The 26617-nt window shown below is 61.7% G+C and overlaps 1 protein-coding gene across 3 annotated transcripts; it reads right to left on the bottom strand.

Annotated features, from left to right (window-relative positions):
- Positions 1–3837: 3837 nt before the first annotated feature.
- BID (BH3 interacting domain death agonist) lies at positions 3838–25743 on the bottom strand. Of its 3 annotated transcripts, none has more exons than XM_036011134.1 (6): positions 25522–25743; positions 12124–12186; positions 10286–10496; positions 7794–7933; positions 6522–6734; positions 3838–4966 (listed from the first exon to the last, which is right to left on the bottom strand). In XM_036011134.1, exons 2-6 carry the CDS (start codon positions 12133–12135, stop codon positions 4955–4957), a joined length of 588 nt encoding a protein of 195 aa, XP_035867027.1. In that variant the 5' UTR covers positions 12136–12186; positions 25522–25743; the 3' UTR covers positions 3838–4954. The 3 variants fall into 3 exon arrangements, with proteins under 3 accessions (XP_035867027.1, XP_028382559.1, XP_035867026.1); XM_028526758.2 differs by lacking the exon at positions 25522–25743 and adding an exon at positions 25244–25367; XM_036011133.1 differs by lacking the exon at positions 25522–25743 and adding an exon at positions 14224–14284.
- Positions 25744–26617: the final 874 nt, after the last annotated feature.

Here is a 26617-nt window from a genome sequence, read left to right as displayed (position 1 = left end):
GAAATAACCCCAATTAAAGAATGCTAATTTATCCTTTATAATAAAATAATTACGAGCCCAGGGAAATCCGTTTCTGTAGTGTGCCTTAGGGGGCTCTCCGATCATCGTTGCCTTCTAGAAAGGAGGCTTTCTGGATGAAGAACGGCTTGACCGTCCGTTTCCAACACTCGCCCAGCCCCCCCGCCCCCCAGCCGTCTCCTCTGTGCCCGTCCACCCGCCCGCACGGCGGGGACAGCCCGCACGGAGGTGCAGCGTGTGGAGCCGCCACTGCCCTGCGCTTCCTCGGCCCCGCGCTCGCCGCCTCTGCCGGGGTCGAAGCCGGCCTGCACCCGCTCTTCTCCCAGAGGGACGACGACCGGTGGGCGAATGTCAGGCCCGTAGAATGTTTAAATTATTTTAAGAGCTGTTTTATAGAAATAAAAGGTATTGCAGGTAAAAAAAAAATGTTTCCTTCTCAACTTATTACGTCTTTTTACACGAACTCATCGTTCAAACAACTCGGGACAGGACCATTTCCTCGGCTCACAGAAGGAGCGCCCCAGCCGCCCGCAGCCCCAGCCCGCGCTGGGGCCCGGACCCTCCCCGCGTGTCAGTGACCCCAGGAGGCTCGGCGGGGCCGGGGCGTGGGTTCGGACTCAGGAGGCATACTTTGTACGTATTAGAATATCCCTTCTCTTAAAAAAGTGTGGGTAACTGGCATTTTGGCAAATAGTTGAGCGTTTACTAAGTTTTCTAAAGTCGCCGAGCATATGAAGGCCGTGAATTTTCCCGACTCCACGCCTTTCGAGTTCGTATGGCGTTTTGTGAGCGGCCCGAGCCCCGGACCCGCCGAGCGGGGCTCCTTCGGACCCGGCGGGAGACGCACAGCCTGGGACGGGGCTCCGCTCAGGGCCTTTCTTTTCTTTCTTTCTTTTTTTTTTTTTTTACAGATCTTTTTAGAGAGAGGGGAAGGGAGGACTAAGCGAGGGAGAGGAACATCCGTGTGCGGTTGCCTCTCACACGCCCCCAATGGGGACCTGGCCCGCTGCCCAGGCGTGTGTCCCGATTGGGAATCGAACCCGCGACCCCTTGGTTCGCGGGCCGGTGCCCGGAGCCACACCAGCTGGCGCCCGTTAGCCGCCTCAGTTCACGTCGGGAGGGTATTTCCGTCCCTGCACCGGGGCGCGGCGCCTTGGCAGGGGTCTGCGCCGAGTGGTGTGAAAGCGGCGCCCGGCACCCCTTTCTCTCCCCTCCGTCCCGGCTGGTCCCCTGCCGGCGCCGAGGGCGGTGAGGCCCGCGGGACCCAGCCCCTGGCCCAAGGCTCGCGCGGCCAAGGCCGACCGCAGGCGCCGCCCCGTGGAAGCCCCGGGAAGCGGGGTTGGAAACCCTCGTCGTATTGCCGTCGGAGTGACGCGGCTGTCTTTGCCTTCACGTAAAAGCGACCCGCGCCGGTCAGCCAGGCCCTCAGCCCGGAGCGGAGTTCACGCGGCAGGAACCCAGCTCGGCGCCGTGGCTCCGGCGGAGCCGCTCGTCCGCAGTACGTTCGTCGGGCCGGGATCGCGCTGGCTCCCGGCCCTTCCCGCCCCACCCCTGGGGGGCGCTTTGGGGTGACTGACCCCTCGGGGCGCGCTGTGCAACGCTAGAGGTGGCTCGCTCATGGGCTAGTAGACCCAAACTCCCGCCACCTCCAAGTGCGCGGCTTGCCGTCGGCCGGTGCGCCTCAGCGCGTGGAGCGCCGGCCCGCGAACACAGGGTCGGGGCGCTGGGCCCGGGCCCGGTCCGGGCACAGGCCTGCGTGTGCGCCGGGCCGCCAGTAGGGGGCGCGCGCGAGGAGCCACACGCCGCTGTTCCTCTCCCGCTTCCTCCCTCCCGCCCCCCGTCTAAAATAAAGACATAACATTTTTTAAAAAGTAGTTTGTTGTTTCCTTTCCCAGGAAAGAGGTAGCGTCTCCCCTGTTAAACAGTCTGCGGAACCCTGGTCGTGAGGCGGGAGACAGCAGGCAGGAGCGCCGAGACCGCGCGGCAGTTCCGCCCCGCGTCTAGCGTCCCGGTTGCCAGGAAACGGCCTCTCCGCCCTCGGCGGGGAGCACGGCAGGCAGACCCAGGCCCACCCGCTGCCTCCGCAGCCCCGAGCCTGGCGGGGTAACACTGCCGGGTGTTCCCGCGTCACCCGAGACGCCGCGCTCGCAGGGAGGGAGGGGAGCCCGCGAGATTCTGTGCAGCGTTTCCACCGTCCGGGAACACAGCCCTGCATCGGCTTCCGTCCCCAGGCCTGGCACGCGGGGGAGGGTCGCCGGTGCCCAAAGGAAAAGCCCGTAACACAGCTTTTTGTGGACCTCTGGCCGCTGTTTCTCGAGGGGTCCCCAGTGCTCCCAGAAAGAGCCCGTAACTGACTTCGGAAAGTGCCCCGGTCGTCACTAACCGCCTCCTGTCGCGTGTCTGTTTTACAACAAGACGAGCAACGCGGGTCCGGGACAAGGACTCGGGCCAACAGACCCCCCACGCTCCTCACCCCCCCCCCCGCCCCGACCAGGGAGTTCGGGGTCGTCGCGCCCCCTGGGAAAGCAGGCACCGCCTCTGCCCACCAACCTGTGACTCTCCCCTCCGGCCCCGCCGGCTGTGCCAGTCCTCCGAGCCAAAGGCTCTCCGCCCGCGCCCCCTCCTCCCCGCGCCCCGGCCACTAACCGACGGGGCGCGCGCCGACAGACGGGCCCCCGCAGCTCTCCACACGCGGCGGCGGGAAGAGCCAGGTCCCCGCCGTCCGCAGTTGCTCCTGGCGGCCCCAGCGGGAGCCGCGTGAGGACCGGGGCCGGGCCTTCGGGGAGGGCGCGGGGTTTTTCCCGCCCGCCCGCGGTCCCCCGTCCGTCTTCCGTCTCCTCTCCCGGCTGGACGTACCTTTCCGCAGCCGCTTCACTCCCGCCGAGGGAACGGCATCGCCGGCTCCAACGGCGGCCCAGCGACTGGACTCGAGCGGCGGCGGGGAACGGCTCGGAGTCGGGGTTCCGTTCCCGTGGGAGCGGCGGGGCGAGCGCGGTGGCGGCTGCGCGGGACGAGGGTAGAGCATACCGGACCGGCTCGTCTCTCTCCTCAGCCCGAGAAGCCTCCTCGCCCCGCGGGCGGCCGTCCCGGGGCGTCGGGGCCGTCGTCTCGCGAGCGCGCGGCCGGCCGGGAGCCGGACCGCACGGCGGGCTTCCGGCGTGTGCGCCGCGCAGCCCCGGGAGCTGCTGGGCCGGCCGCCCGAACCCACCCGCCTTGCAGCTGCGCCAGCACCTTTGGGGGAAGCCTTTTGTGTTTCTGTTGCCGTTTTTTAAACCCTCGGGCGAGGGTCCGTTTGATTTCCAGAGGAAGTAGAGAAACGCCGTTCGGCTGCCTCTCCCACGCACCCCAGCGCCCTGGCCCTGACCGGGTGGCGGCCTTGCTTTATGAGCAGTCGGTCACACTGGAAACCTGTCCACCAAATCGTGCGTTGAAATAGTGGCCTAATGGGTTCATTTAAGCAAAGCAGTGGCTGTTTTAGAGCTCTTTTCCATTAATTTAATCGACTGCTTGTATTTAAATTGCGCTTTCTGGCAGAAAACCTCCCCTCCCCCCACTGGTGATGCAGGCATGGGCGGGAGTGTAGGTCCAATAAACGTGTTTCAACTTATTTCAGCGGTGAAGGTCCACTCTAAAACACTCACAATGCTAACTTACTGGAAATTTTTTCCCAAACGACGGCCTCACACTGCGAGGCAACAACTATTCGCTTTTAGTATTTGCAACATGTACCAGATTGCGCCCTAGCCCCGTGGTGTGTATTTAATGCTGAATGACGTCTTGTTTTCTTATGAATTGAAACACTCAACGCACAGAGAAGCGTTTGGTAACAGGAAACGTTTATTGGTACTTGTTTATTACTCTTGTTCATAAGCTTCTCCAGAGTGTCATGTTCACAGCAACAAGGGTGTTAGTATGGAGCGAGGGTCACGTGCATGACACGGACGGGTGTCGACTGTCACGCGTGTAAACAGGGCTCCAGTGAACACTGTGGGGAACAAGTCTCGGGCAGCGTGGCACCACCGCTACACATACGCATGCCCGTGCTCCCTAGGACATTTTATTTTGTGTCACTAGAAAAGGCACCTCAACTGTTGAATTTTTAAATGTTTTTTTCCTTTTTTATGCCCAGAAGAACCTGTTCTCTCCTGATACAGCCTCTGAGGCTTGGAAGAATTGAGGGTTACGGCTGGAGGATGAAAACAAGATTACAAGCAGACAGTTCACATGGAACATACACAATAGTTTCTGGCACTGCAGCACCTTGAAAATTTTATCAGAGCCTTGGACTTCTCACAGAGACACAGGTGCCTGCAGCTACTTGATTCTGGAAACTGGATAACATGGGCCCTTAAGTCCCCTCCACACCTTTCACTCGCCTGCGGTTTTTCTCAACGCTGATGAAATCAGGTTGAAAACGTTCAACGTGCTCTGAATCTAGACTCTCCTGCGCTGTGTGGTCTTTCAACAGGAGGCCTAGCCCTCCCTAAGCATCACGATGCACCCTGTTCCTCAAGGATCTTTAAGGGGCACACGAGTCCCGCGTCTGGGTCTTGCTCTCCCACACACGACACCCCTGTAAGACTGTGCCCCACGGCTGCACTTTAATAAAGTGTTTTGTTTTAGAGAAGAAACATTAAGTGTGTTTTTTATCTTGTCTTACAATCTGCTTTTAACTTTAATTTTTGAGTGGGGATCCACATAGCTCAAAAAGATAAAGCCACAACACATAGATTTACAAGATAAGATCAAACTCGTTTGAATATGTGCACGTGGCCATTTCCATTCAAGTATGTCAATGGGGAGACTTCTAAGTGGGGCACCAGCTTCAAGCATCACCTTTAAAAGAGTAAAGACCATCTGCTCTAGGAGCTTCGTGTACATGGTTGGACTCCGTCTCCACAGGCGCAGGTACCGACCGGACTGTCTGCAGCCACCGTCAGTCCATCTCCTAGAGCCAGAAAGAACCAGAATTAGCTGCTCTAATTTTTTTTACCACCAAGATATTTGGTCATCATTCTGACTTTTTTACTTTAATTTTTTAGGAATTGATTTGAGAGAGAGCGAAACATGGATTTGTTGCTCCACTTACTGACTTCCTTCTCTCCAGGGACCCAGGTCAGAGACGCGCTCCGGCCTGCAGCCTGGTCTGCCAGGCTGGTTGCAGGTCATGCCCAGCTCGCAAGGGAGCCTGGGACCGTCAACAAACAGAATGGCCGCATGCCCCACTATGAGCCCTGCAACTGCGGGAGATGGGGGAGCAGTCTCTGCTACAACGGAAACTTGGATTTTCTGACTTGCTTCAAGGACGCGTTAGAATCTGTAGCCCTTCATGCCCTGCTAACAACACCTGTGGCACACCGTTCATTTAGCACCTTTCAAGTCCAGTTAGGTCTTCACTGCTGTCCTCTCCCATGAGCTCTCTGTGCCCCACCCGCCCACACCTCTGACAGAGTGGACTTCACGGCTCTGTCCACAATCATTCCCTCAGGTCTAAACCAGCTGTTCTAATTTACAAACCAGAATTCAGCCCCGAAGAAGCTGGGCTTTGTACAAAACTGCATTCCCCAGAGGAGCCGAGATGTGGCTACTCCCACCTACAGGGTCTCTTCTGGTGCCACGTGGCACCGCATCGAGCCCATGGAGTCAAGCCGCTGTAGGGGCCCTTCGGGCTTTGGGGAGCGGCCATGACATCGCACCAGTGCACCCATCAGATGCTGGCTGGCAACTGCTGCCCGGGAACCTTCCTGGTGTCCCTGCTGCCATGGCAGACAGGAACCTTTCAGGTTTATCGGTCAACATTAAGAGGGTTGGATGTCTGGGTCACGCTCCTGACCCCTAAGATCCCAGAGTCGCCAAGACTGCCAACTGCACAGAAGCGAGACACCCACTGCACTGCCCTCGGCTCGCTGAGACGGACGCAGCGGGCTTGAAGGACGCCTGCCTCCCGGGCGGCACTGTGAGGAGCTGGGACTTTTAAGGTCCTGGTGATCGCCTGGCGGACATGTTTCCAGGGTGGGTTTTAGATAGTTTCCCCCGTTTGGGCCACTCTCTCCTTCATCCTTCTTGATAAGGTTTTTTTGATAACCGTGTATTTAAAGAATGTAGTCAGACTTATTTGGGGACGAGGTAAAGCTGGGAGCAGACGAGAAGCTCAGCTCGGGCCCCTCGTGTGCCTGCCCCGCAGTCATCATCCGACAGGCAGGGTAAGTGAGCCTTCCCCGAGGACAGCAGCATGTCTTACAAATAAAGCTGGCGAAGCTGAAAAGGACACCAGGGGCTCCCTGGGCCTCCTACCACACCACTGTGTTGCTCGTGAAGGCAGGGCCGAGCCCATCTGCCTGAGCAGGATGGCCCGACGGCCTTCCGTGCAGCTCAGGCGTCAGATGCAGGCTGAAGGGAGGAGGAGGAGGCAGAGAGCTCGGCCAGGCTCCCGACCTCAGGGGAGGTGGGTGTGGGGAGCAGGCGGAGACCAGAAGCATTCAGGGAAGTGCCAAGGAGCTTACATTTCTGACTAAGTTTCTCACGTAGGTGAGCAGGTTCTGGTTAATAAAATTCACTGTTGTGTGGAAGACCTCGCGCAGCAAGGACGGAGTGTGACTGGCCACCTTCCTGGCCAGCAGCATGGTCACCAGCAGCATCGTCTTCTCCTCTTCCATGTCTCTAGGGCAGGCCTGCAAGACCCGGTCCACCGCGGTGGCCAGGCAGGCCCTCCGGCCCTGCAGAGGCAAGAACAGAGGGCTCCCATGGGGCCTGAACCAGGACTGGGCCACGCCACCCTTCCCCCTAGGGTGCTCCAGTGTCACGGGGAGGTGGTTCCAGAGCAGCCCTGGTGGCAGGGAGAGGGAATGAGCAACAATTCAGTGTTGAGGGGCGGCTGGAAGGGCAGGTAAGACCACTCCCTGGAGTGCGACTCGGACCAGACACACGGTCCCGGAGCATCGTGTGCCTGCACCCGCCCCAAGGACCCCTGCCTCTCGGGCGCCGCCACTGGCAATGAGCGAGCTCATTCCCACCACCATGCCAGTGGTGGGAAAGGACCCTCAGGCTCCTGACTCCCGTGGGAGATGAAGTGGACGTGTGGGAGGGCGCCCAAGGCAGGGCAGCGCAGCGCAGGGGACCAGACCACTGAGGAGGGACGAGCACCCCTGGAGGCCCGAGGCTCAGCCTGGCTGGACCCTGGAGCATCAACGCGCCCCTATTCGGCAGTGAGGGGCACCTGCGTTTTCAGGGGGGAGTCCGAAGGATGGAACCTCTCTCCCCGAGAACTTCTGCCGGCAGGTATCTGACCTTGGGGTGTTTCCCCTGCTCCCCCTGCTCCCCCTAGTTCTGCAGAAAGGACATGGTGCTGCAGACCCGTGTGCGCACCCCCACAGCGTGAGTGGGCGGGTGGGTGACACCCCGGAGCGAGCGCCGCGGCTGAAACGCCACTCCCCTCGCCCCGTCCGGGGAAGGGACTCGGCGTCCCCTGCCGCTGTCCCCTGCGGCGGGAGACCCTTGTTTCTGGACGAGTCGTATCCGCTTTGCTCCTCTTGTTGCTTTTATCCCCAAGTTCTTGACTGTGGCTCAGGGCTCAGGGTTCTTAAATGTCAAGGGACCTCATTCTCCGGGAAGACCCTTAGCTGTTCTGCCACTGCCACTGCCACTGCCGGCCCCTTTGCGGAGGGTCTTGGACTGGGCCCCTCACGGAGGCTGGTTTGTCTGACCCGGCACAGAAGACCCGCCCACTCCCCCGGGGACCCCAGAACAGGCACTGGGGGAGGGGATGCCTCACTCACCTCATCGGACAGGCTCCGGTCCCTGAGCTGCATCACCAGGTGGTCCACCAGGCCCTGGGGGACCCTGCGGTCCATCGTGTCCCCGATCCGGGCGAGCTGCCGGGCGATGTCCCGGATGACATCCTCCTGAGTCTCAGAACCTGAGCGTTCGGGCAGGGGCGGCAGAGACCAGGCGGCCTCAGACGGCGGCCTCTTCCACCCGCTGACCCGCACCAGCCCCGGAAAAGGCGGGGTGCTGCTTGGGAACACAGCCAGCGCCCACCTGCAGCGCACCCCGCGGCGGGGGGGCGGGGGGAGGTCCCGAGCGAGCAGGCTTCCCCCCACCCCCCGAACACAGATTCCACGCCCGCCCACGAGAAGGATGAGCGGCGGCACCTGAGGCGGGAGCCGCCAGCAGCCCGGGCCCCACCCCCGGGCAGGCGCGGGCGGGGCTTCGCCAGGGCGGGGCTCGGGTCAGGCCCAGTTAGAGCCCTCCCGCCCGCCCCCAACCCCGCGCCCCGCTCGGGCCCGGGGCTCTCTCGCAGCCCCCCCCCCAAGGACTGTTCGACACCCCATGTCCAAGGCGCACCCTCCCCCCCACGCCGCCTCCCCGACACCCGGGACCGCGTCCGACGTGGTGCGGTCTGCGCCCTCCCTCGGGCCCTCTCGCCAGGGCGCCGGCGTCAGGAGGGCCCCGCTTTCCCGCCAGCCGCGCGGCGCGGGGACGACACCGCGCCGGCTCCCAGTGAGGGCTCGGCGCGGGCAGGCTCGCGCTCGGGACGGCTCCGACGGCGGCTCCCTTTTCCTGGGCGTGACCCCCCGCCCCCCACCGGCTTCCCACGCACCGGGACGGAAATCTCCCCCTCCGGTCCTCGGCCCGCGGGCAGATCCCACCTCCCGGCACGGACCGGCTGCCCCTCCCTCCGCCGGCTCGCCCCGGCCTCGCACCCCCCTCCCCCAGTCGGAGGCCTCCGCACCCCACGCGCCCCGGCCCACCCGCTCCCCGCGGCGGGTGGCTCCGGAGGCCTTTTGAGCCCCGGGTGCTCCACCTGCCTCCCCGTGGCGCCGACCCTGACACACGCAGTGCCCGCCCGGCACCGCGTTCCCCCTCGGGTTCCCACGCGCTCACCTCTGCTGACGTGCGTGACAAGTCCCCACCGAACCTTCAGTCGCCTCGAACCCCAGCCCCTCCCTTCACACGTTCTGGCCAAACTCAACGACGCCCGGGACCGCCCCAGGCCCGGGCCCTTCCTGCCTCCCGGCTCCGGAGCCGACGGGCAGCACTGCCCCGGCCTCCCGGCCAGGTCAGCGGAGCAGAGGCCCTTCCTGATCCCCGCGGGCGCGGCGTCCCCCTCCCACCCCAGCAGCTGCGGGAACTGTGGCCCCTCCGTGCGTGGGTTCACCCACGGAACCGGCAGTGGCCCGAGCCTCCGGTCTGCCTTCCGCCTCCCTAGTCGACGCGCGCATTCCTGCCCGAGGGCGAGGTGACATGCGCCACCCTGCGACCCCTTCAGCCAGCGCCGGACTCTGAGGTGGGGACGGTGGGCCCGAACCCCCGACCTCAGGCCGAGCTGGGGATCCGAGGGCCAGGCGGCTACTGGGCCTCCTCGCGGCCACCAGAGGGCGGTGCAACCCCCTCGGCCAGCAGGTGTCTGTGGGGCAGGATTCCAGGCCTGTTCTGGCCTCCCGGTCACCTCAGGTTTCCCAGGCAGCGAGCGCATCTCGCGCGGGGGTGCCCACCGTGACCGCCCCGCCGGGCACACGCTGGCCCAGGCCGCAGGAGCAGGGCCACAGACCCGATGTGGAAACCACTAATCCCTAGCTGGGGAACAGCGGGTGCTCGCCCCTCCCTCCGTGGGAGCAGCAGGGGCAGCAGAGGGGAGTCTACCCTGAGGCTAGACGGGGATGAGGGTGCGGGAAGTGAGGAAGGTGGGGGACAACGGGCCCGGAGGCAGGGCGGCCATGCCAGGGCCCGGGACTCGTCTGACCCGGGCTCATCATTCTCTGTTCTCTGGGCCCCGGCTTCCTCCTCTGGAAGCCAGAGTCAGACCCCGCCCCGCAGTGCCCCTGACGTGCGCAGAGGTGAGCATGCGAGGTGCTGCAGAGACGCAAAGCGTCCTTGCAAAGAAACCACTGCACCCTGGCTGCTGTGGCTCAGTGGATTGAGCATGTCGGCCTGCGAACCAGAGAGTCACCGGTTCAATTCCCAGTCAGGGCACAGGCCTGGGTTGCAGGCCAGGCCCCAGTAGGGGGCGCGAGAGGCAACCACACATGGATGTTTCTCTCCCTCTCTTTCTCCCTCCCTTCCCCTCTGTCTAAAATAAATAAATAAAATCTTAAAGGAAAAAAAAAAAAGAAACCACTGCAGACCCTGAGGCCTCCCCTGCATGGACCTGGGACTCTGCCACCCCCATGGCACCCAGACGTGTGGTGGGGACTGTGCCCCAAGCCCTTCGAGCCCTAGGTACCCTGACTGTCACTGGTGACACCAGGCAAGAGGGACGGGTGCCCACCTCTGCTCTGGTCCTCGAAGACGAAGTGGCTGCACCGGCTGCCGTCGGTCTGCAGCTCCTCCTCGAGGTGCTCCTGGGGGCCGTGGGGCACCGGCAGAGTGTGGTCCAGCTTCTTCAGCTCCTCCTGGAAGTTGTTGGGGCCATGCTGGAGGAAGCTGAACACCAGCAGGTCTGTGAGGTGCTCACCCCCGAGGCTGGAGCCGTTGCGGACCTGAGGGGAAAGCGGGGGGGAGCCTCAGACACCAGCCTGAGACCCAAGTCACCTGTGGGCCCGGAGGTCCTGTGGGCCCAGGGACACACCAGCTGGACGTCCGCCGTGTGACCGACATCCTGGCGGCGTGTAGCCAGATGTGTGGGGGAGGGAGCCACCAGGGCGCTTTCAGGACACCCTGGCTTTTGCCAAGTCCCAGGAGTCCCTGACCCACGCCCACCCCCGCCGGCCACGAGGGACCCTGCAGGGGCAGCTCCTCCTCCTCCACCGTGTCCTGTGGGGGCGCTGGGTGGTCTTGTGCACACAGTAGGTTTTCAGCAAATACTGGGCAGTAGTGGCCGGATACCTCGGCCCTCGGGCAGGCTGGCTTTACTCTGGGGGGCCAGGGCTCCTGCTGCGACCGGGAGTGGCCGTGACCTTGGCCCACCCGCTTGCCACTGCACAGCCTCTGCTGTGGGTGACTGGTGTGGGGACTGTGCTGGGGACAGTGCTGTTGGCGTCGCCGGCCAGGCGTGCTCAGGACAGTCAAAGACCCGGGAGGGAGGAGGGGGAGTGTGGGAGGCCCGGGCACACGTGGAGCAGGCGTGCTGGGCGGCAGGGGATGGGGGTGCAGGTGGGTGCACTTCTGCCCCAGAGTCTGTGATAGTTTTCAACAGAAAAATAAGAAACCCTTCAGAAGACGATTTTTAGGGGGAAGTTGTTTTACGGGCACAGAAGGTGCGTGGGCAGGTGCAGGCACCAGCGCCGGCCTGGACGGGGAGGGAGTTCGACGGGGACAGAGCTCCGGCCGCAGGCGACGACTCTCTCCCGTGAACGGGCCTGAGGCCCTCACACTGGACGTGGAAGGGGTGACTGGTACATTTTACGCCATGTGCATTCCACCACAGCTTAAAATATTTTACAATTTTCACAAATGAAAAGAAATCAGAGACAAAGGTGAGAGGAAGCAGTCACAGGAAGAAAGTGCCGGGGGTGGGGAAGAGGCCTCGCCCTCCCCCCCTCCCCCGCAGCTCCCGGCAGGAACACAGGAGGGCGTCCCCACCACGCCGCGGCTCCGGCCCTGCGGCTGCCGGGTGGCTCCTGGGCTCCTGAAGAGATGTCGGAGGCACCTGCACAAACCTCCCGAGTGCCGGGACCTGCTCCAGGCTCCAGAGTGCGGGCAGATGCCGTCCGCCCGGGGCAGCCGCTGGAGCAGCAGAGGGCCGGGGCCCTCGGGTGCACGCAGGGGAGCTGGGGGCCCTGAAGACCTTACAGAACTCAGCAAAGGGGCAGAGAGCTTTTGATGGAATGCGTTACAATTTTCTCTTCCCAGCTCACTGGAAAGCAGGTGCAGACAAGGCCCCGTGTAGGTGCCACCCTGTGAAGGCCGGGGCTGGCCCGTTTGACCTCTGGGTGACCTCTGCAGTGCTGAAATGACCTCACATCAGAAAGCGCCCTGCCCCTGCAGACAGGCAGGGGGAGAAGAAGGCTGCAAGCAGAGAGGGGGATACGGGGGCGGGGGGGGGGGGGAACGAGAATCCAGCCACAGGGTCCTCCTCCGTTTGCCCACCACAGCCAGCAGGGTCGGCTGGGTCCCACTGATCGTCCCCCCACCCCCCCACCCCCACGCGCCCCGGAAGCACCTGACCTGACGATTCATGGCGGCTGGCGGTACAACCGGAGTCCAGGCACAGGCGTCCCGGGCAGCAGCCTGGAAGGGACACAGACACACGGGTGGGACACACCTTCTGGGAGGGACGTGGACGCTGTCCTGGGCCCCCAGCTCCGAGCACTGCAGTCCCCGAGTGGGTCCCCTCGCCACCCCACCGCTGGCCAGGGTGGCCGCTCCCCTTGCCCAGCACCTGGGTGCTGGCCCCTCAGTGCGGAGACTCGCCCCAGTGCCGCGTGGCACACCGGGCTCAGCCCCCACCCCCGGCTCCCGATGCCCAGGCCTCACGGCCCGCACAGGGAGGGCGGCCGGTCACGGACACTTTGTAAGCAGTGTGCACATCAGGGAGTTTCCTACAAAAATAAGCTTAGCTAATAAAGCAAACCGAGCGGTTTACAGGAAATCCGTTTTATTATTATTACCCCTGGCAGGGCCACTAACCACAACTCTTCCTTCTCACAACAAAGGCGCCAGCTCCCCCCTCCCCCAGGAGGGTTCTCAGAGCCGTGGGGGATCCCCCCTGCCGCGCGGCACTCGGGGGAGGGGCAGCGGGAGCACGGTGCTGACGCCGACCTCGAGGAGGGGAAGACTCAGTCCCACTCGGTCCCACGGGTCAGCCTCCGATGTCGCTCAAGCGACCGCCCAGCTCTCCCAGAGCAGCTGTCTCTACCACCCCAGTTCCTGAGGCTGCAGAAAAAGGACCAGGTGTTTTGTTTTTATAAAAAATTTTATTGATTCATTTGAGAGGAAGAGAAACACTGATTTGTTGTCCCACCCACTGGTGCACTCGCTGGTTGATTCCTGCGTGTGCCGTGACCGAGAATCGAACCCACAACCTTGGCGTGTGGGGACCACACGCTAACCAACTGAGCCACTGGCGGGGGCGGAGACGAGGGATTTTGGAAAACACAAACCACCTCGCTGGCTCTAAGTCGCCCTCGCCAAAACCAAATACAAAACGTATTTTATATTGTCTTTCCCTCCAATGTCAACAAGAAAGAGCCTTAAGCGTCTCAGTGGATGATCTTATCACTCGTCTTGGGTGGTAACTTCCAGAGACCGGGGCGTCTCTGTCTGCACCAGTCCATGTGTTCTTGAGTGGCATGCGGTTCCTCCGCCTCTGACGGCACTACTGACGTGGAGAAGAGGTCTAGTTAATTGGCTTAAACAAACAAGTGCTCGCATTAAAAACTTCAGCCCTGGCTGGTGTGGCTCAGTGGACGAGTGCTGGCCTGAGGATCAAAGGGTCACCAGTTCAATTCCCAGTCAGGGCACAGGCCTGGGTTGTGGGCCAGTCTCCAGTTGGGGGTGGGCGAGAGGCAACCACACATTGATGTTTCCCTTCCTTTCTTCCTCCCTCCCTTCCCCAACCTAAAAATAAATTAAAAATTACAACCACAGAACCATCTCCACGGGGAACTGGAAGACTAATTGAACGGAAGAAGCCACACGAAAACTGGTGGGAGGGGCGGAGACACAAGAGGGTCTGGTCCCACACCCACACGTGGCGGCTGGAAACGGGGGAGGGGGGATGTACCTTGGCTGCACAGGTCCCCCCGAGCAGTGAGGGGTCCCAGCCCCACGCCAGGCCCCCCACCCTGGGTTCCAGGGCCGGGAGGAGAGTCCTGACCACTGGACGTGAACAAGCAGCAGGGACTCCACCCAAGTGGGCTGCCCAAGACTCGGGCGTCCCAGTGAAGGGCCCACGGGGCCCCGCTCACGCATGCACACGCCCCCGGCGCTCCAGCGAAGGGCCCGCACCTCCCCCCTCTCGCCGGGGCTCACGGGGAGGAACTGAGGCGTCCTGCGTCAGGGTGGGGGCTGGAGGGGCTGCAGGCACCACTGCTCCTTTGTTGGGACCCCCAACCGGAGGAGCCCGCAGGGGGTCAGATAGGAGTTCCCACCACCGGGCGCACTCACCACCCCCGGGCGATGCTCCAAGTCCCAGCCCCACCCCACCCCACCCAGAGCCCAAGCACCGCTCTGAGGCTGGCCCACGGCGCCGGCCGGCCTGGGGCCGCGCTGCGGTCTCTCCACAAACCCACCAAGGCTCGAACCCCGAGTGAGCGGTGCAGGTGCCTCTTGCTGAGGAGCCCCAAACCAGCCAGGGGTTTCTCAGGCAGCAAACAAGGAAGATTCCGATTTTGAACAAATCGCTTCTCGGACGGTTTTCCAGAAGGAATTCAGTTTGAGGGCCAAGGGTGCACTGTACCTAGCTGCCGGCAGGTTCGAGAGCCCACCCGCACCCCGGTCCCCTGGCAGGAGGTGGAGAGCAAGGCAGCAACCCCGCTCCTGCAGGGTGACCGTCCCGGGGAAGCCTCAGGGGGGGTCTGCAGGGAGGGGGGGTCCACGCCCCCCCCAAGGTGCCCCCGGGGTGTAAGTCACTTTGAGCCGAAAGTCACGAGACCCTGCAGGCTCAGCAGATGGTGTCCCCTCTTCCTTAAAGAAAGTTAAACCAGGGGCCTCGCCCATAACGAGAGCCATCGCCAGAGAGCAGCTTTCAGAACCGACCCGAGGGCAGGACACACGTGTGGATAAACATCTGTTCTTCTGGGGGTCCTGCTGCGCCCTCCCTCCCTCCCTCCCTCCAGAGCCCCCGGGCCCGACCTCGCCCGTGGCTCGGAGCGCTTTTCTGTCTCCAGCCTCTCTCGCACACCACCGCCTGCCTCCCCCGTGCATGGATGTAACTAAATTTGGCCATTTTCTCTCTTTAATGGGTTTAGCGTACATTTACTCCTCCGAGCAGCTGAAAGAACCTTAACGGCACAGAGAAGTCTCCTCCTCCTGCCCCACAACCAGGCCCCAGCTTCCTCCTCTCCTCGGTCCTGGAGGCCCACAGGCCTCCCTCGCCCACGGGGACCCTCCCCCTGCTTCCAGCTCAGGCCTGCCTGCCTGGTTGGAGGAGGGGAGCCGCCAGGAACCAGGGAGCTGGAGGGCAGAACCCTGCGCCCTCTGCCCCCTTCCAGCAAGCCCCCCCTCCTCTGTCTTCGCCAGGGGCCCCAGGGGAACTCAGAAGTTCAAACACTCTCTCTGACCACACCGTTCCTCTTCCCCGCCCCTCCCCCTCCCAGCACAGGAACTGGGCAAGACCAGTGGTTTGCAGCCCTGGCCACACACTGGGATCAGCTGGGAGGCTTTAAAGCAGACTGACTGGGCCCTGGCCAGGTAGTGCAGTTGCTTAGACCATCGTCCCAATATACCAAAGTTGTGGGTTCAATCCCTGGTCTGGGCACGAGCAGGAATGGAAGTGAGTCCATACACAAACCCTGATATTTAGCTAAGTGATCTTTGACAAAGTGGCCAATATGGGAATAAAGTCTTTTCATCAAATGGTGCTGGGACAACCGTCCTGCATACCAAAAGGTCATGGGTTCAACTGCTTGGTTGGGGTGCATATGGGAGGCAACCAATTGATGTATCTGTGTCTCGTTGATGTTAACCTCAGCTCCCCCTCCCAGTCAACAAACATATCCTTGGGTGAGAACTTAAAAAATGTTTTTTAAAGTAGGAATTTGGGCCTCACCTCACATCATACACAAAAATTAACCAAAAATAGATCATGGACCTAAATGGAAGGGGTAAAACCATAAAACTCTTAGAGCACTAAACTTCATGACCTCAGGATGGGCAATGACCTCTCAGGGCACCACAAGAACAAGTGACACAAGAAAAACATATACATTGGACTTCTTAACAACGATAACTTGTGTTTCGAAAGATACCATCAAGAAAGTGAAAAGACAACCCTCAGAATGGGAGAAAGTATTTGCAAGTCATCTATTTCACAAAGGACTTATATTCAGGATAGGTAAAGAATTCTCTAACTCGATAATAAAAAGACAATCTAATTAAAAATTAGACAAAAGCCCTGGCTGGTGTGGCTCCGTGGATTGAGCGCCAGCCTGCAAACCAAAGGGTCGCTGGTTCCATTCCCAGTCAGGGCACAGGCCTGGGTTGTGGGCCAGGTCCCTGTAGGGGGTGCGTGAAAGGCAACCACACACGGATGTTTCTCTCCCTCTCTTTCTCCCTCCCTTCCTCTCTAAAAATAAATGGAAAAAAACTGACAAAAAGCTTGAATAGTTCAAAGAAGATACTCAAATGGCCAATAAGCACTCAAAAATGCTCAACAGTATCAGTCACCACAGAGGGCTAATCAGAGCCACCATGCGATGCCCACTAGCGCGGCTAGAATCAAGCAGGGAACGCCAGGCGGTGGCCAGGGTGTGGAGAAGGCGGAACCCTCCCGCCCCGCCGGTGGGCGCGCTACACGCAGCTGCTGCCGCTTCCCGGGAAAGCCGGCAGGTCCCCAGGGCAGCCGCACCGAGGTCCAGGGCGTTACCAGCAGACCGTCTGCGCAGGACGCCGGAGTCTCCCCAGCGGCCAAGACGGCAGCAGGGGAGGTTCTTGCGCCAAGTGCGCGGAGAGCCCTCCCCACCCCGACCCCTGGCTACCAGACTGGAGGTTGGGCGGGGAGGCAGGCAGAACAGCGCGGGGGCGCTGCTGGACTGGAGAGGCCTGTACGTAATCCATCCCGAGGACGGAGCGGTCGGCTGGGCTGTGGGCCCCCTCGAAGCACACGAAAGTCTGCGCAGGTGACTGGTCATTCTGAGAAAGCACCGGTCCGTCCCCCCCACCCTAGCGTCATCCCGGGGAACAAAGCAACGCTCCTGCCCACAACCTGCCGCGGCCCGCCCGGCGGCGCACGCTCCAGCCTGGACGCACGCTGCCCGCGCCGGTCGGGCTCCGCACGCAGCCTCCAGGGGGAAGCCCGGAACGCACTGCAGCCGGGAACAAGCTCCGCCACCTGGGTGGGGGCTGAGACCACCGAGCAGCCACCTGCAAGCTGCAAAGGACCGCCCTTTAACACGGAGCAGGGACTCTGGGCCGTGGCTGTTGTCCTGGCCTCGCCGAGGACTCGACTGGACTTTCTCCGCGGCAGGAAGACATGGTGTGTGAGACCGCAGTCCGCCCTGCTCCCCGGCCACGCAGCACCTGGGGAGGCCGCGCTCCTGCTGCACCAGCGCCTGCCTCACAGTTTGGCTTCTGTGGCGACGGGCAGCCGGATCCCCGTCTTGGGGTTTTTTTCTGGGCGGGGGGGGGGGGGGGGGGGGATTACAATATGACCCAGCAATTCCACTCCTAGGTACGTCTAAAAGAAACGAAAACCTACGTCCACAGAAAAATTTGTGTCTGAACATAACTATCAGAGCAAGATTACAGAAAGCAGTTACAAAGTAGAATTCACCCAAAGGTCCAACTAATGAGTCGGGGAACAAGGTGTGGGCTACCCCCACAATGAGACGTGCTTGGCCGTGAAACGGGAGGAAGCACGGACACGCCGCAACACGGATGGAAACAGCACAGGAAGCGGCAAAGCCCGTCACAAAAGGCCACGGCGGCTCCACTCCCACGAACTCCCCACGGAACTCCCCACGACAGGCAAACCCAGACCTGGAAGGCGGTCCTGGCAGCCTGGGGAGGCAGGGCCTGGAGTAGCTGACGCCGTGCACGGAGTTTCTTTTGGGGAGGTTGACTATTCACCAACACCCCCAAAGCAGACTGTAGCAGCAGCTGCACAACTCCGAATACATTAAAAAAAACACTTGAAATGGGCGAGCTTTGTGATACGGGAAATATCTCAGTTAAGGAAAAGGGCAGCCTCGGGGAAGGTGGTTTCAAGGCCCTGGGGCGGACTTCCGGCCGAGATGGAGGCGTAGGCAGACACACAGTGCCTCCTCGCACAACCAAAATACGGTCAGCAACAAGTCAGAAACAAGACAACAAGCAGATCTGACAGAAAACCGAACTGTATGGAAGTCAGACAACCAAGGAGTCAAAATATACACATTCATCCAGACTGGCAGGAGGGGCGGAGTCAGGCAGCCGGGCGGAGAGGGGTCGCGGCACAAAAAACGGCGGCACCAGGTGCATAAGGCATCCCGGGAGCAAGACCGCAGCGGGCGGACCCTGGGTGCGCAGGCGGCTGGCAGACCCGTGAGGCAGCGACTGTGAAGCCAGGCACTGCGTGCAGGGCGCCTGGCTGTCCGGGAGATCCCACATCCGCGCACAGATGAACCAGGCGACACTGGGCAGTGAGACAGACTGTGCAACCCAGGGTCCCAGCGCCGGGAAAGAGAGCCTCAGGGCACTGATTGGAAACACCTGTGGGGGCTGAGGTGCAGGGAGAGACTCCCAGCCTCCCAGGAGAGTTTGTTGGAGAGACCCGCGGGGTCCTAGAATGTACACAAGCCCACACACCCCGGAATCAGCACCAGAAGGGCCCAGTTAGCTTGGGGGAAGTGGGGGAAGGGACTGAAATCCGACAGAGGAGCAGGCGCCATTGTTCCCTCTTGGATCCCGCCCCCACATACTGTGTAACAACCCAGGGACTGGGTTGCCCCGCCCTGGTGAACACCTAAGGCTCCACCCCTCATATTAATAGGTGTGACAAGAAGAAAAAAAAAGGCCCGAATGGAAGGGAAGATCAGAGCTCCACGGCAAATACAACTAAGTGACCAAGAGACAGCCAACCTATCAGATGCACAGTTCAAAGCACTGGTGATCAGGATGCTCACAGAATTCGTGGAATTTGGTCGCAAATTAAATGAAAAAATGAAGGTTATGCTAAGTGAAATGAAGGAAAATGCATAGGGAACCAATAGTGATGGGAAGGAAACTGGGACTCAAATCAACAGAGTGGACCAGAAGGAAGAAAGAAACAACCAAACAGAAAAGAATGGAAAAATAAGAATTAAAAAAAAATGAGGAGAGGCTTAGGAACCTCCAGGACATCTTTAAACATTCCAACATCTGAATTATAGGGGTACCAGAAGGAGAAGAAGAAGAGCAACAAGTGGAAAAGGTATTTGAACAAATAATAAAGGAGAACTTCCCCAATCTGGCAAAGGAAATAGGCTTCTAGGAAGTCCAGGAAGCTCAGAGAGCCCCAAAGAAGTTGGACCCAAGGAGAAACATACCAAGGCACATCATAATTACATTAGCCAAGATTAAAATTAAGGAGATGATCCTAGAAGCAGCAAGAGATAAGGGGACAGTCACCTACAAAGGAGTTCCCATCAGACTGTCAGCCGATTTCTCAAAAGAGACCTTGCAGACAAGAAGGGGCTGGAAAGAAATATTTAAAGTCATGAAAGGCAAGGACCTACACCCAAGATTGCTCTATCCAGCAAAAATCTCAAATAGAATAGAAGGGCAGATAAAGTACTTCCCAGATAAGGTCAAGTTAAAGGAATTCATCATTACCAAGCCCTTATTTTATGAAATGTTAAAGGGACTTATCTAAGAAAAAGAAAATAAAAAACACATATAGTAAAATGACAGCAAGCTCACAATTATTAACCACACCTAAAACAAAATCAAAAACAAAAACAAAAACTAAGCAAACAACTAGAACAGGAACAGAACCACAGAAATGGAGATCACATGGAGGGTTAGCAACAGGGGAGTGGGAGGAGAGAGGGGGAAAAGGTACAGAGAATAAGTAGCATAGATGGTAGGGAGAACATAGACAGGGGGAGGACAGGAATAGTATGGGAAATGTAGAAGCTAAAGACCTTATGACACATGGACATGAACTAAAGGGGGGGAATGTGGGTGGGGGAGGGTGGGCAGGGTGAGGGGAGTGAAGGGGAAATGGGACAAATGTAATAGCATCATCAATAAAATATATTTAAAAAATAAGTAAAAGGCCAGGGCTCTTTTTTCCCTGTTGACGTCAGAGAGGAAAGGCGAGAAAGAGAAACATCAGCTCTGTTGTCCCACCCACTTGTGTGCTGATCGGCTGACTCCTGCAGGTGCCTGGCCAGGGGTGGAATCCGCAACCTTGGCACACCAGGGCCACGGTCTAACCTCCTGGGCCGCCCGGCCAGGAGACTCTTCACCAGGTAACTCAGGCCATCCCCTCCCCCAGCTCCGCTGCTCCCACAAGTGCCTGGAGTCTCCCGCTCCCCTCCCCCGCTCAGGCCCAGGGCTTCCACGAGCACTGTGTGTGGCAGGTGAGGCCAGATGGGCCAGCCGGGTAGAGGACAGGTGTCCTGGGCGCCATTCCCAAAAGTCCAGGTTGGCTTCTGTCTCCCTGCCCCGCCTGTCAACTCCACACGACGACCCCCCTCTTCCCGATCCGTCTGGAGAAGCAGCACGTGGCCAAGGCCAGGCCCGAGCCTTGGCCGCCCGGAGGTGGCAGGATGGAAGGACGGCCACCAGGCATGGACAGAGGGCCTCCCCCTGCGTTCTGGCGGGGGGTCTGGTTTCCTCATCCGCGAAGACCAGACCGGGAGGAGAGACGGGCAGTGCACATGCTGGTCAGCGCCGCCCTGACGAGGCGCTGTGACCAGAGGAGGCCCCGGGCTCGGCTACAGCCCACGGTCCGAGGAGAAACCGAGGTTCTCCGAGACGCGGCGGATGCCCGCCGCCGAGCTGCTCTGGCCGCCTGCCCCGGACGCGGGGTGTGACGAAGGGATGGAGACACCGCACGGCCTGGACAGGCGTGGCGAGCTGTGCCGCCGCCCAGTCCCAGGAACCCGCCGGCCTCAGCCCACGGCAGACCTCTGCAGCTGGGTGAGGAGCCGCCTGCCCCGCAGGGAGGTGCCCGCAGAGCCGGGGCGGGGGAGGTGTGCCTCGGCCCCCTCGGAGCCTCCGCGGTGCTGAGCCTGCGGCTGTCCCTCCGCTCTCCCCACCCCCCACCCCCAGACACAGAGGCCGCCCGGCCCAGCAAGGCGGGCAGGCCCCTCAGGTCGGAGTCCCCAGCGGAACGGCAGGCGGCCTCCTCCTTCCTGTTTCCAAGGAGATACCCCCCAGCCAGGGATCTCCTGCCCGCCCCACCCTTGGTTAAACGCTGCTGCTGACGCTGAGAGCCGGGTGGTTGAGGGGGGACGCCAAGGCCCAGCCGCCTTCTCCGAACTGAGCCGCTGAGGCCACGGGCCTGGGTTTACCCTCCGGGGACCCGGCTCCTCAGCACAGGACCCTCCCATGCACCGACTCTCAGGGGGACACGAGGCCTCCAACCCCTGCCGCCCTCCCTGGCACCGAGTCCCTGCCCTGTCCCGTCCCCCTGCTGCCCCAGCCCCTAACGGGACTCCCGTGCCCCTGCTCTGACAGCAGCTGGCTCCGCCTAGAGCAACAGACCTGACCCTGGTGCAAAGCAGCCTGTTTTTAAAAGGCTGGCACTCCCGGCTCACGAGGGGATGACCCTCTGAAAGTGGACAGGTGGACAGGTTGCTGCTGGCCCCGCAACTGCCACGTGACCTCACTCTCTCCATCCGGAGTAGAGGCCCCCCCTCCCCCCGCGGTGGGAGCACACTAGGTGACAGGGACCGTGCCCAACACAGAAAGGCACCCGGAGGTCTCTCCCTCCACTGTGTGTCTGGGGTAGGGGGCACAGGCCTAGGCAGAAGCCACTGCGACATGGCCAGTCCCGGAGCCAGGGACCCAGGGACCCAGGACTGCAGCCCCCGAACGTCTGTTCAAGCGCAGCAGCACATACGTGAGAACCCCCACGGATGTTCCCACCTGCAGAGTTTCACAGAAGAGCGTGAGAATGAAAGTGAGACATCGTTATGCAAATCACACCCAAAGGGAGCAGAGCCCCCCCCACAGGGCAGGACAGGTGATTCCGCAGGTGGGACCCTTGCACACGTGAGTGCGAGCACACACACACTCGAGCACGAAGGTCACGTGGACCTGCCCCCTCAGCACAGCCACCAGCAGGTTCCCGTCCGGCCAGGCAGAGGCCCAGGCCCCAGGCCCCGCAGAGCGCACCACCGTGACCCTGGCACCCAGGGCCCAGAGGACCAGCCCCGCTGCGTGCGTGGTGCCCACTGGCCCACTTCCGCGCGGCCCTCCCCACGCATCCCTGTGCCGCCCCAGGGCAGGTGGCCGGTGGCTGCTGGCGAGCCTCAGGTAAGAGGCTCCCCTTCCACCTGAGCGTGGTCTCCCTTCTCCTCGACTCCTCCTCCTCCTCCTCCTCCTCGGGCACCACTGCCAGCGCCTGGAACCCGCAGGACTGCCGGGGGGCAAGGCGCTGAAACCCGGCCCTGTGTTCTCGGGGGGCGGCTCTGGACCCCTGGACACCGACCCCCAGGGAGCCCACCAGTTTGACTCACGAGGTGGCAGATGCCCTGAAGCGGCTGCTTCGCGCCTCAGGCAGAGTTTGCCTTCCCTCTGAGACTTCCCCATTTTGAGGTCGCAGGCAGGAAGGGGGAGGGGGAGGATGAGTCAGAGTCAGAGGGCGGTGGGGCTGGGGGGCTGGGGGCCTGCGGGTGGTTCTTGGGGCGGCGTCCTGTGGAGAGGCCCCTTGGGAAGCTCCTGCCTCTCCTGGAACGACTGCCTTGTCACCTGGGCCACCTTCAGGGCAGAGGAGTCACGGGAGGACCGTTGTCCCCCTCTTGGCTCCTCACCCTCCAGGTGGAACAGGTGAGAGGTGCGAAGGTGGAGGGGCCCCCCCGGGATGAGCCGGGAGAGGCGGCTTGTCCAGGCGGAGAGTCCAGTGGGTAGAGATGGAGCTCAGGGTCCAATTCCCTCAACCCCGGGTGGGTCCTGTCGCCTCCCCGTGCCTCGGTCTCCCCATCTGGTACGCAGGGGTAGCCCAGTCTCCGATGACCGGGATGTCCACACGAGCTAGTTCACGCCCACGAAGTTCTCTCTGGTGCGTGTGGCTCGTGGTGAGCTCGTGGGTCGGGGTCCAGCACCCCCCGCACACTGCTGGCCGACCTTTCCAGACCTGTCAGTGGCTCTGGGCAAGGGCAGGCGGGCTCGGGGTGACCAGCCAGGTGTGCAGGCCCCCCGAGAGGGAGGCCCGAAGGGCAGGCAAACAGTCACCAGGGCAGGCCCAAGGGGCAGGCAAACGGTCACCAGGGCGGCGGCCTCGGGAAGCACCCTCTCGGGGCTGGCCCTGCAGAGCCAGCCTCCCGGGTGCCACCGCAGGACACACACAGTCCTGGCCTTGACCCAGACGGCTCGCCCTGCGCCCCAGGCCTCCACCTTGCCGAGGCAGGAAAAGAACGCCAGCCCCCCTCTCCTGTGAGGGGAAGACTCCCGCCAGAAGGTCCTCCTCGATCTGCCAACGAGTGGAACTTCCACTTTCTCCAAGAGCCTCCTAGGTGGGCTGGGCCCTGAGGCTGCGGGCAGGGGCTGCAGCACCCCTTCCCACCTGGAGGCGCCCGTGCCCGCCCCCAGGAGCCTGCCCAGCCTCCCCCGCGCTGTCCTGAGGGCACTTCCCCTTTTGGAGCCGCTGGTCACCGGTCAGAGTCCACGCTGACGGCCCCACCTCCTCAGACAGAGCAAACAGCGGCCGGGAGCGGACTGGGGGGTGAGGTGGAAGGACAGACGGGCCGTGGTGGAACAGTCCCGGGTGTCAAGTGCAACGCAGGGAGGGCCCTCAGTCGTGCCGCGGTGCCTGTGCAGGCGCCCGGAGGGCACTGGGAACATCGGGGGTCTTGCTCCGCAGTGTGTGTGACTGGCCCACGGGCAGCACACACAAGACCCGCGGGCCAAATCCCGCCCTCCACCTTCTTCCTACCCGGCGGCGGCACCGAGCTCCTTGCCCCTGACATTTATGCAGCCCTAACATTGCATTCAGCCCTTTGAAGGCAACCAAGAGGCTGATGTGGCCCCCGGTGAAAATGAGTGTGACACCCCTGGGCCGTGCACCCGAAACTGGTACCTCCAGGGTACTCAGAATGTCAACTGCAACTGGAGGAAAAAAATAGCCCCTAGCAACCCCTGCACGTTCACACAGCTCTTCACGCCAAAGCCCACCTCCCATCAAGGCATGGCGGCCTCTGTCCCAGCCCCTCGGGACCCCATGCCCAGCACAGCAAGGCCCCCAGCGCTCCAGGGAGCCCTGCCCGTCAGTACCTGTCCCCGCACACTCTGGGCACAGGTGCCCTTTTCCCAGTGTGTCTCACTGGAGCTCTGTGCATCTCGCCTGTAACACCAGACCCCCCCCCCCCCCCCCCCCCGCCCCGGCTCTGCCTCTCTTCCAGGACACTCCCTCCCAGGGACTCCGGGGCCCAGGAAGGTCCCCTCAAGCCCGAACCTGCCCTGGACCCAGGCGGGTGGAGATGGAACGTGAAAACTGCATCCAGCGGAGCCCCTTCTGGAAAGGGGCCGGTGGAGCCGGCACCAAGGAAGCTTGGGCCACAGATAAGCCTTGGCAGGAAGGGCTCGGGTGCCTGGTGGCGAAAAAAGGCAGTTTCCTGAAAAGGTGGGGGTGTTCTACAGCGGGGCCCAGCCTATGCCTCGCCACTCCCAGGCCCCCCAGACAGACTGTCAGGTCCCACAAGGTGGGGCCCAAACCCCCAGCTGACGCTGTCCCACCACCGGCCGTGGGTGAGGGAGTAAAGCCACCCCTACCCCACGGACTCCTGGGCCCTGAGGGTCGTCTAAGTCCCCCCAGGGTCTCCTAGGGTCACCGACATCAAACTTTCTGCCCCCCCGCCAGCTGCGCACAGAGTCCCTGCGGTGCTAAGACGCACCAGGGCAGGTGCTACGCCGGCGCCGGGGGAAAGTGCCACGGGCCAGAGTCCAAGATCTGCGCCTGGATCTGGGATCCGAGTCCGTCCATTCCGGCGGGGTTTCTCGTCTTGGACGTGGGATGCAAGGCCTCCGGTCTAAGCCACGCATCGGCGGGACATCTGAGCCCTCCCCAACCCCACTCTGTGCCCCTGCATCCGGCGGGAAGAGGCCACACGCGAGGCTCCGTAGGGGCGTTGAGGACAAAGCCTCTCGGTCCCCGGCAAGGCCTGGGCCTCTCGGACAAGGGCGCCAAACCCGGAGCGCCCGGGCTCGCTCTTCTGCCTCGGCCCCGGGCGCGCCAGCGGCTCCGAGCGGAAGCCTCCCTGGCCAAGTCCGGGCCGAGGGGACCGCGGAGACCGCGGGCGCCCCGACACCGGTGCGGAAGGTCCGCCTGCGCCCGAGACCCCTTGCCCTCCGATCCCACCCCAGGGCGCGCGCGGCCGCGGCCACCTCTGGAGGGCTGGGCCGGCGAAGGCCCCTCGCCCGCGTGCAGGTGCTCCGAGCGTGGAGCTCCCAGAGGGTCCCCAGTAGGGTGCGGGACCGGGCCAGCCCCGCGGCTACTCACCCCCAGCAGCAGCCGGAGGCTCAGAGGCAGCGGGCGCGTGGGCGGGCGGGCTGCGCGGGAAGCGGAGGAGCGAGCGCCGCTCGCTGACTTCCTGGACCGCGGGCCCCGCCCCGCCCCCGGACCGCCCGCGCCAGCGGCCAGGCCCCCGCGTCCCGGACTGACCCCGCCCCGCGCGTGTCCCTACCTGGGCACCGCCCTGGCTCCGCCTGGCGCGCACGCCGACATGCAGAGGACAAGGTCTTGATCAAGGGAGCCACCTGGGGAGGGTGGCCGCTTACCCCGGCGACGCAGGGGTGAGTCCAGGGTTTCTCGCGTGGAACTGCCGGCTCTGAGGGAGCTCGGGGACGCCCGGTGCGCCCGGAGCGAGAAGTGCAGGGCCGGGAAAGCCCCTGGCCTGGTCTCGCGCGCAGCGGTCGTGCGCCCAAGCCAACAACAGACACTTGTGGCACCAGCGAAAGGGAAACAGAAACAGGAAAGCGCGTTTTGTGGGAGGAGGAGGAAGCTGCTCATCCCTGAACACGGGACTAGAAACTGAGCTTCCGAAAGAGAGAAGACTGGGCGGATGTATCACTAAAACTCTTCGCACGCTCACACTAAAATAAAAACCACAGGAGCTTTCTAATTTCTACTTTTTGTATTTTCTTATTTTTCCTTTTTAAGAATATTATCTTCAGCTACAGTTGACAAACAATATTATACGAGCTTCAGATGCACAACCCTGTAGTTAGACACTCATGCAACTTAAGTGATCCCCCAATAAACCTGGTGCGCATCTGACACCGCGTGTAGTTACCACAACATTATCGACTACATTCCCCGTGCTGCACTGTGCACCCCTGTGACGGCTCCGCAAGTGCCAGTCGGTGCTTCTCAGCCCCTTCACCTTTCTCGCGCGTCCCCCTGGGCCCCCTCCGCCGTCAGGCGACCATCGACACGTTCCCATTCCTGTTATTTTAAGATTCCACATACAAGTCAAACCACACGGCATGTGTCTCTGTCTGACCTGTCCCTCAGCACAACACCCTCTAGGGCCGCCCGTGCGGTTGCAGACGGAAGATTCTGTTCTTTTTTCGTGGCGGAGTCACACTCCATCGTGGATACGCACCACATCTTCACCCCCTCACCTGTTAATGGACAGTTACGTTGTTCCCATAGCTTGGCTATTGTGAGCAACGCTGCAGTGAACACACGGGTGTTCATATCTTTTCGATTTAGCGATTTGGATTTGCTCAGGCAAACACCCGGAGGTGGAATTGCTGGGTCCTTTGTTGTCTCTTGTCATAGTCTTTGTTTTAAAGTCAATTATGTCTGGTGTAAGAATTGCTACCCAGCTTCTTTTTCCTTTCCATTTTCATGAAATACATTTTCCCATCT

The sequence above is a fragment of the Phyllostomus discolor genome, chromosome 11 (genome assembly GCF_004126475.2).
Source record: "Phyllostomus discolor isolate MPI-MPIP mPhyDis1 chromosome 11, mPhyDis1.pri.v3, whole genome shotgun sequence".
NCBI lineage: Eukaryota > Metazoa > Chordata > Mammalia > Chiroptera > Phyllostomidae > Phyllostomus > Phyllostomus discolor.
This window is presented reverse-complemented; position numbering and strand designations above follow the sequence as displayed.